Source organism: Arabidopsis thaliana (genome assembly GCF_000001735.4).
Source record: "Arabidopsis thaliana chromosome 1 sequence".
NCBI classification, from domain to species: domain Eukaryota; kingdom Viridiplantae; phylum Streptophyta; class Magnoliopsida; order Brassicales; family Brassicaceae; genus Arabidopsis; species Arabidopsis thaliana.
Window position 1 is genome coordinate 23,588,924 of NC_003070.9, and position 8,570 is coordinate 23,597,493.

The 8,570-nt window shown below is 36.1% G+C and overlaps 1 protein-coding gene across 5 annotated transcripts; it reads right to left on the minus strand.

Moving 5' to 3' along the window:
* Window positions 1-12: 12 nt before the first annotated feature.
* On the minus strand, window positions 13-7,002 carry AT1G63640 (P-loop nucleoside triphosphate hydrolases superfamily protein with CH (Calponin Homology) domain-containing protein). 5 transcript variants are annotated; one of them, NM_105041.4, is made up of 21 exons: window positions 6,682-7,002; window positions 6,096-6,265; window positions 5,628-5,779; window positions 5,417-5,515; window positions 4,827-5,060; window positions 4,654-4,737; window positions 4,433-4,510; window positions 4,245-4,337; window positions 4,123-4,152; window positions 3,495-3,836; window positions 3,333-3,414; window positions 3,140-3,235; window positions 2,872-3,051; window positions 2,678-2,784; window positions 2,414-2,592; window positions 2,085-2,249; window positions 1,743-1,996; window positions 1,473-1,636; window positions 781-1,367; window positions 583-689; window positions 13-372 (listed from the first exon to the last, which is right to left on the minus strand). In NM_105041.4, exons 2-21 carry the CDS (start codon window positions 6,214-6,216, stop codon window positions 311-313), a joined length of 3,216 nt encoding a protein of 1,071 aa, NP_176551.3. In that variant the 5' UTR covers window positions 6,217-6,265; window positions 6,682-7,002; the 3' UTR covers window positions 13-310. The 5 variants fall into 5 exon arrangements, with proteins under 5 accessions (NP_176551.3, NP_001322192.1, NP_001322194.1 ...); NM_001334115.1 differs by having other exon boundaries at window positions 22-372; window positions 583-692; window positions 6,682-6,978; NM_001334116.1 differs by having other exon boundaries at window positions 77-372; window positions 6,722-6,929.
* Between the last annotated feature and the right edge of the window lie 1,568 nt (window positions 7,003-8,570).

Sequence of the window (8,570 nt, forward strand, 5' to 3'; positions counted from 1 at the left end):
CCCTATTCTTCCTTGTTGAAATTATTACCTTCATTAGGCAAAATTGTATTTACAATAATCCAACGATTTTCGTGCGTAACATTAGGTGATTAGAAATTTAGAATCATAGAGAACCTCACAGGTTAAGTGGACAGGGTTAAGTTAATAGTAAGACATATGAAAACTTAGTTAAGGTGTTTGTTTGAATTATGTTAAGAAAGAAGAACAAAAGGACATCATATGCTTAGTTACACAATTAGCTACCAAACAACATCAGATCAAATCCATCACAAATCTTCTTCTTCCAGCCCTCGAGATGAATCTTGTGTCTTCACCGCCTTCTATTGAGTGGTTTCGCTGAAGATGAAGTGCTAATTGTTGGCCTTTTAGCACCTGTGGCAAATCAAGAGATGGCTTATGAGCAAATTGGCACTAAAGATCTACGGGAGATTTCTACTGAGTAGAAACAAGCATCTACTTTATATGAGATCTTTCATAGAAATCTAAGTAAGCTGTGATTAGAGCCTGCTATGAGTGTAATTAGAGGCAGACAGATTTGGTTTTTAGGACACAAGTCAAAGAGTTGATGTATAGAGCCATTACCTGTTAAAGCCTTAGAGGAGGAGCTAGTGGCAATTGACAGACGAGACGGTCTGGTTTGGCCTGGTGGTTTCAAGGTCTGCTTTGGAATCTTCGATGGAATATTAGTTCTGCTTTTAAAATCCGAAAACAAAACAAACATAAGAATCTGTAAATGCCTTCAGATTATTCTCTTAATGTGTGATAGTCGAGAATACTAACCTGTCTTTTGGCTCGGTTTTCCCCATTTTCACTGATTTCTCGAGTTTCTCAGAAGTCATGCGTGCTTCAGGTCGTTCTATTAGTTCAAGAGGCTTAGCAGTTTCAGGGAATAGAGTCAACTCTACTGCACTGCTTATGGATCCATCAGTTTCTGTTCCCATTGAAAGACAACTATCAGAGATATCACTCAATCTGTCCTCAGAATCTGCATCTGCAAGACCTACGAGTTCAACATCTTCATCATCAAAATCGATTCCTTTCGCCGCACCAGCAAATTTAGATGGTTGGTGATAATCTTTTTGATGTTTACGTTCGTCTGATGATTGTTGTGAACCAGAATCCGAATGCTTGCTGCTATATTCAGAGCAGTTGTCAACATCTGAGGTTCCTCTTCCAAATAAACCAGAGGCCTTTCCTCGTCGAGCGTTTGGTGACGCTCCAATAGAATGTCTTCTAGGTGATGTAGGCCCCACCAACCTTAAATTGCTTAATCCACGTTTCAGGGATGTTGCATTATTACCTTTTACCTTCTGAAAATTTTGTAGCTCTTCATCTTTCTTAGCAATTACATCCTTCAAGTTCGATACCTGTTATATCAAGCAATATCAATATACGAATACCTTTGTGCTCTTTAACTTTCAATAGCCAAAATTAAATCTTGAGAGAGATAGAGAGAGAAAGAGAATACAAACCTGTTCCATGAGTTGTCTTACATCTCGACCCTCTTTACTACTTTTGGCAGCACCTAACTCCACACCAGAAACCCTTTCGGCGAATTTCAAAGTGCTTACTGTCTCAGCATAAGAATCGCCATCAGGATTGACTTGGACAAACATAAGAGTTTTAGCCTGTCCACCTAAGAAAAAAGAGAGAATAGCTAAGGGAATCAACAACATAAAGCAAACATCAATTTTATGCAATACATATAAACAAATCTATTTTCTTCAGAGAGTGATACTTACCCAAAGAACTTTGAAGGACTTGAGTCAATTTGCTGTTTCTGTAAGGAACATGAGGGTTCTTGTGCGCTAAAGCAAATATGACATCCCCAAGTGCTGACAATGATTTGTTGATATGCTGAGCTTCCTTGAGCCTCTCTCCGGTTGCCTCAGAGCGATCAACCCTCTCACTTCCAGCAAGGTCAACTAAATGCAAACTGCCCCGCAAAATTGAATCGGTTTCCACGTCGACACCTCGTACATGGACAGAAAGAACACTGCAAATGATAGCCAACATGGTCTTCTTAAAATTAGACAATAACATATTAAGGAAGGTAGTACAAGTTCAGGAAGAAGTATACAAACCAGTGTGATCTACTGCTCCTTTCATTGAGAGCTGTAGCACCCACGGTTCTGTTCATTAGTCCAATATTCATCAGTTCAAGAACATCTTCTGTTGATCTCACACAATGCATGCTTGCATCAGGGACTGCTAGCCCATTTGGTAAGGCGGTGTTCCAAATCCCTAATGTATGCAAGTTAAGGAAATTTTGTATTGAACGCAACCACAGAACATTAGTAAAACCTAATAGCACTAAACCACACCAATTTCTCTGTGGGGTCGCAAATATAAATGCACGAGTGTACCTACTCCAAAAAATGTTTAGTCACTATATTAGATTAGAAAAGGATATCTTCGACTGGAACCACCATCAGAAAGTATATCACGAACTTGCTCATTATATATCTCCACCATTTGAACACCAACTTCATACATGACAGTGTTTTGTCTACTCTGAGTTAAGAGAAACAAGTCATTCAAAGCTCTATAATTGACACCCCAGTCTTCTTTTGAAGTGATGCTTGGCCCACTCTGTGTTTGCAAAATAGAAACTGTTAGAAAAACTTATAATCATTGGTTAAAGCATATCGTTAACAAAATCAAGCTTGTAATTTACCATTGTATAAGTTTTTCCAGAACCAGTCTGACCATAGGCAAATATACAAACATTATAGCCATCAAGAATGGATCGAATTAATGGTCGAGTATCTAAGAAAACCTCCTCTACATAAGATAACAGATTCAGGATATGAATATCATATATTATAGAGGAAAACGCTAACAATACATAAGAGGGAAAGAGGTTTAAACCTTGTGTTGCTGCTTGATCGAAAACTTTGTTGAACTTAAATAACCGATGCGTATCTTTCCCTTGCTTAAAGGGATTCGCAACCACCAATTCACCAGTCTCACCAATGTATTCTATAGTTGTTTGTCTACTGTTTTGCCCTGGAAGAAATGGTCTAATCCGGCAATAGACTCTGATATTTCCTAGATAGGAAGAGAAAGAACTGAAGTCATTTCTTGAATGGTTCAATACATAGAAATTAGTAAATGACATTGACTAAAAGAGTTTTACCTTTCAATTCTTGCACTTCATTGTACAGTCTTCGATTTTCTTCAAGGACAACATGGTAATTTTTTGCTGCATCAGCCACTCCTTTGAGCTTCAAACCTAGGAGAAAAATTATAAATAAGAAGCCATGTACTCTGAAATGAATAACATTAAGGCCAAGCAATCATAGACAGTAAGTGACAGCAGTGAATCTTACCGTAGTAATTTAAATCCTCAAAGTATTTCCTCTGTGTCCTTACGACTTCATGTTTTATAGACAACGAAGTAGCACTCAACTCCTGCATAATTCACAGATTCTATATCATTTAAATAACTACCATAGGTAACCAATGTTTACAATACTATCTTTAAAGCCAACCTGCAAGGCTCCAGAATGGTTGTCTATGAAGTTCTGGTAGATGCACTCTTTTTTCTCCCATCTTTGAGATTTAGATTGGCACAACTTCTCAAGTTCTTTCACCTTCCTACTTGAATCTACAACATGTAACTCCGCATCTTTTAACTTCTTCTCCAACTCATCTCTAGTTTTTTGTGCTTTTGCTTCTAATTCCAAGCATTGGTTTTCATGTGTCTCTTTCACCAATTTGAGTTCCTGCTTCAGCTGGCGAATCTCAGCATCACTGCGCTCTTTTTCCTTTCTCAGTCTCACAACATCTTTTTCTTCTGATCGTTCTTTCTCTTCTATTCTGGTTTTCTCAAGCTACAGAGCACAACCACAAATATCTATGTTAAATAAATCTAATAAACAAGCCAAATGAAAAATGATGTATGAAGTTGCGTTATTAAGTTTGAGGCGCGCACACAATAATTTTCTGATAAAATCTCTCAGACTGAACCATAATCGAAATCTAGGATTGGTTTAGAGGTTATGTTCCACAGGTAATATGCACAAAATTTTTGGGCCAACTGTAACCCAACATTTCCAGATGCAAGAACAAAACTAAAAGCAAAATATGGATGAAGGAGATGTATATTATATCAAGTACCTTTATATGCTCCATACAGTTCGTAACGATCTACAACAAAGAAAATAACAATACCAATCAGTATTCAGTAAGCAAAACAGAAATAAAGTGAAGAGAAACACTGGAACCAGTGACAATAGTACCTCGTTTTCCTTTGTTGTCCCAGCTGCCAAGGATTCTAAGACCTTTATTCTTGACCTGTATTTTTCTTCACGTACCCTAAAGAGTATATTTTGCTGCACCAATTTCATAAGCATATGTTATGACTTAGTCAGAAGGATGATATACATTACTAGAAAAATCAAGAAAGAAAGGCCTTAGGTAATCTTACATTCTTTAGGTTATCAGCTTGATTTGAGATTCTTTGTTCAATCACTTGCACAAGTGCGCTCAAGAGAGATGCCATAGCCTGAACAACACACGAGAAAACAATGAGAAACATGATGGAGAATAAGAAGAGATATTCCAGGAAGTAAGGAATTAAAATCTAGGCAAACCCAGAAAACATGAATCAAGAGAAGGGTGTTATGAGTAGGTCAGTCTTTGGCTTACATGAGACACATGTCCATTCATCTTCGTCATGCTCTCATCTAGAAGCTTATCCAGCATGTCAAACAGTGACCTAGTAGGAGCATTCTGCCAAAGAAATGCCATTTGAATCAGAAACAGAGTCAATAGCTAAGAGGTTGGAAACAATTTACTAAAACTATGTTAGAAAACTTTACTCGTAAACTGTTGGATTTAAGTAAATCCGAAATTTTAGCATCAGACATATCAATCTCAGATCCTTCCTTCGACTGGAATCCATCAGTAAAGTTGCGGTCATCTCCTCTTGAATCTGAGTGGTCCTCTGGCAAGCTCCATCTCCTCCTCGCAGCTAGTGAGTTCTTATCATAACTACCATCGGAAAAACTGGCTTTAAGCGCCTTCAGGGACTGTAAAACTGGCACCATATCCCCCTGGTTTTTACTTTTTATTAGGATTCATAACTCAATAGAGAAACACAAAAGAGGACAGAGAGAAGAAAAGATATGGGAGCAGAAATCATGCAAGCTTATCATCAAAATAGCAAGTCAGACAAAAACCATGATCAGAAAAGTGTTGCACCCAGAAGTGTTTAAAACGAGGCTAATTTTAATCTAAACATATGCCTACACAGAATTGGTTCGACTCATTAAAGGAAAAGTGGCAATACGACAACCACTTCATCTATATGACATGGATAATTCTATGTAAACCAGCATGTCTTTCCATATTTAAGAAATCAACTTTTTCCACAGAAATGAAGAATAATATCCATGAAAACATAACAGACCTGTTCTATATCTGAAACTTCGAACCTAGGCAGGGCCATTTCATCCATAGCAGTCAGAAACCGCTCAATTTTTACACTGGCAGGCTCAAAGCTGCCTCCCTATAGAATAACCAAAGAGGATTAGTCAAAAAAAGGAGGGTTTGACAAAAAAAAAAGGGGTTAGTCTAGCAGCAGATAAGTAAGTGAAATGGTCATGAAAATTCGTAAGTACCATTCTCATTGACCCAGGACTAAGCTGATTTAAAAGGCTACACAAGACAGTTCCATCCCTCAAGCATGCTCTCAGTTCGTCCTCTGAAGCTTCCCATGGTAACTTCAGATAAGGAAGTGTCTCATTTAACCACTCAACCAAACTCTGATGACCTGCGGGAAAAATTAAGAAGAAATAGACAAAGAATGAGAAGAAAAAACATCTAACCATTTCCCCTACACCTAATATGAGAGGCGATTTTTAAGGTTCATTTCTGCAACGGCTCTGTTGCAATATAACAAACCATGTAAAGCAAGAGAAATCGACTCATTCAAGATAATCAATTATACTTTTCCATATTCGCTAATCATTCGAATAATCCTGTCATAACTCAATTTCTGAAAGATAACTGTTTCGATCTTTAGATGAAATGAGAGGATATTAGCGTTCGAAAAGATAAACAGCAAACAAGGGAGTAGATAACGTTACCTTTCTTACTGTCATCCATACTTTCGCGACTTTCTGATCCGTCAAAACTCAGCATGCTAGACACATCTGATCGAACATAGACACCATTCATATTGGCGTCCTGTGACAGATGACTGCTCATTTCAACTCAGAGATTACGCGACTCCCAGAATTATAGTAGCGAGAAGACCCTAAAGCAAATGAACCAATTAGCCAACAACAAAGTTAGCATCAATGTTAATTGGTTTCACATATACTTCCTAATTCCTAATCCATGGTTAAATCATGAAAGACCTTACTTCATCATTCTACACCAAATCCTCATATGGTAAAATACCTATCAAATGCTTTCAATTTCAGATAAGACTAGTTCCCCAATTAAAGAGATAAACAGCCAAAATTTGCTTTAAATTGTAAACAATGATGAAGTTTGTTCAAACATTTCAACATCTCGCTTAGCAAATATCCACAATGTCGACCAAATCAACCCATAAAATCAGCTCTATATTCCACCAAAATCACGCAGATCCAGTCAAAAACCCTAAGAAGCCAACAACGCTTTTGTAACACAGAGACGAAGGCCAAAAAAAAAAAAAACGATACGAACCTAAAACGCCATAAGGAGAAGAAGAAGCTTGTAGATAAACCTCTCTATAGTGTAGACGACGGAGAATGAAGACTGCTCCTATTGAAATGCTACGGAAAAAAAAAACTCAGATTCACGGCGAGAAATTGGAGGCGGAAGTTTGAATCCCTCGCCGGAAGAGAAAAAAATTCGAAATTTTTCCCAGTCGCACGATTTTGCTCACTGTTCCTCCTTTTTTTCCTCTCTTTTATTTCTTTTAGATTCCAAGAAAAACAAAAGGCTAATTACGGTTCGAATTTCGAAAAAAGAGAAAATTATGTTTTTTTCCTAATTGTTTGATTTTGATTTTGCTTTACGCTATATGGTCTTGGTGGGCCCTACCCTCGTTATAGAAAATTAGAAATAAGGTACTCTCTCGACTTCCCGCTTTTTCCCATCCAAAATTCAGTTTGGAGATATTTCAACTTTTCATATACGACCCAATATAGTTTCGGCCCATTTGAGCCCAAATATTGAAGGCCCGGACTAACTGGATCGGATGTCCATCAAACATTTGAACTAGTATGCCTAATCTTAGCTACTCTATTCAAATAAATATGATCTGTTTATTATATAATGCAGTATATAGTTTAGAGATGTTGGATTTCAGAATTTTATTATAGAAACAAATAGATACTTAATTCGGTTTTTTTATAACTTGAATCATATCGTTAAACATCGAATTCCACCATTAAATAATAATGGACATTGGAAAATATGTGTTAGCTTATACATAAGCCTATTTTTATGATTAAATTCAGTAAAATTTTTGTTAAAATGATTTCAGATTAAGGATAACTAATAATTTATAAACAAAAATAAAAGATAATCAATTTTAGCTTCGTGATCATTAATCAGGTCAGAGAACGAAAGAATATCTTCGGATCTGTTCGAGCTTAGAGTTTATACCACAACAAAGTTGGATTGCCCTGATTGACACATACGTAGATAGTGTATATATATTGCCATGTGCATATTTCTATTTTTGCCATGTTCATGCGTGGCTCCACTATGATCATCCATAGAACGTGGAAAATAGTGGTGGTATAAAATAATGAATTAAAATAAATAAATTTTAATGAGATAAAAAGCAAGAGAATGTGGTTAATTACAACATCATATCATATGTAGTAGGTCGTAATATTGATCGAATCATGAATTCATAATTTGTTTATGACCATACACGTGGTCAATAATTTTAACGGAATTCAATTTGTCAAACAACCCTGACTACGTACCTAGCTGTTTTTCAATATCCTTAATTCATTCTAGTGAAAAAGATTGAGTTAATTAAATAGTTGCATATATCTCTTATGCAAAAAAAACATTTGATAACGAACAAGTTGTATTTTAGTATCTATTGCTTGTTTTAGACGTATAAACGAATTTTAGTTACATTGTGCTTACATTTTCATATTTTGATCAGTTTCTTGTTTTTTTTTTGTGTGTGTGTGTGTCAATTTTATCTAACTACCGTAAATCAAAATGTTTGGTTGATGGAACATAGCTAAAAATCCGAAACTACTGAATAGAATCTAAGTTAAACACGTATATATATATATATATATGTAATATGTGAATTCAAATGGAAATCTATTGTTTGTGTACGTATACGTAAAAAGACAATCTATTTTATGATGGAAAAAGACAATATATATAAGACAATGACAGAAGATCCAACATACAGGCATTACGTGAGAGGTCCCATTCAAAGTGACTCTGAATTCTTAGGCACTTTCAATAATTCGAATTTATACAGGTCTCAGAATTATAAGCAAAGCTTATTGAATGGGTTAAAGGAATTAATTTAGATATGAATTTTGGTTGGTTTTATAATTTATGATGGAATCAAAATCATAGAGAGTGGCTCG

What these genes read in the sequence shown, in the direction of transcription:
- AT1G63640 (NM_001334115.1), bottom strand. Translation starts at nt 6,216, where the DNA reads ATGAGCAGTCATCTGTCACAGGACGCCAATATGAATGGTGTCTATGTT. An exon ending in TATGGATGACAGTAAGAAAG is followed by an intron (nt 5,780 to 6,095) that starts GTAACGTTATCT and finishes TTTTTCCCGCAG; the next exon opens with GTCATCAGAGTTTGGTTGAG. An exon ending in GTCCTGGGTCAATGAGAATG is followed by an intron (nt 5,516 to 5,627) that starts GTACTTACGAAT and finishes GTTATTCTATAG; the next exon opens with GGAGGCAGCTTTGAGCCTGC.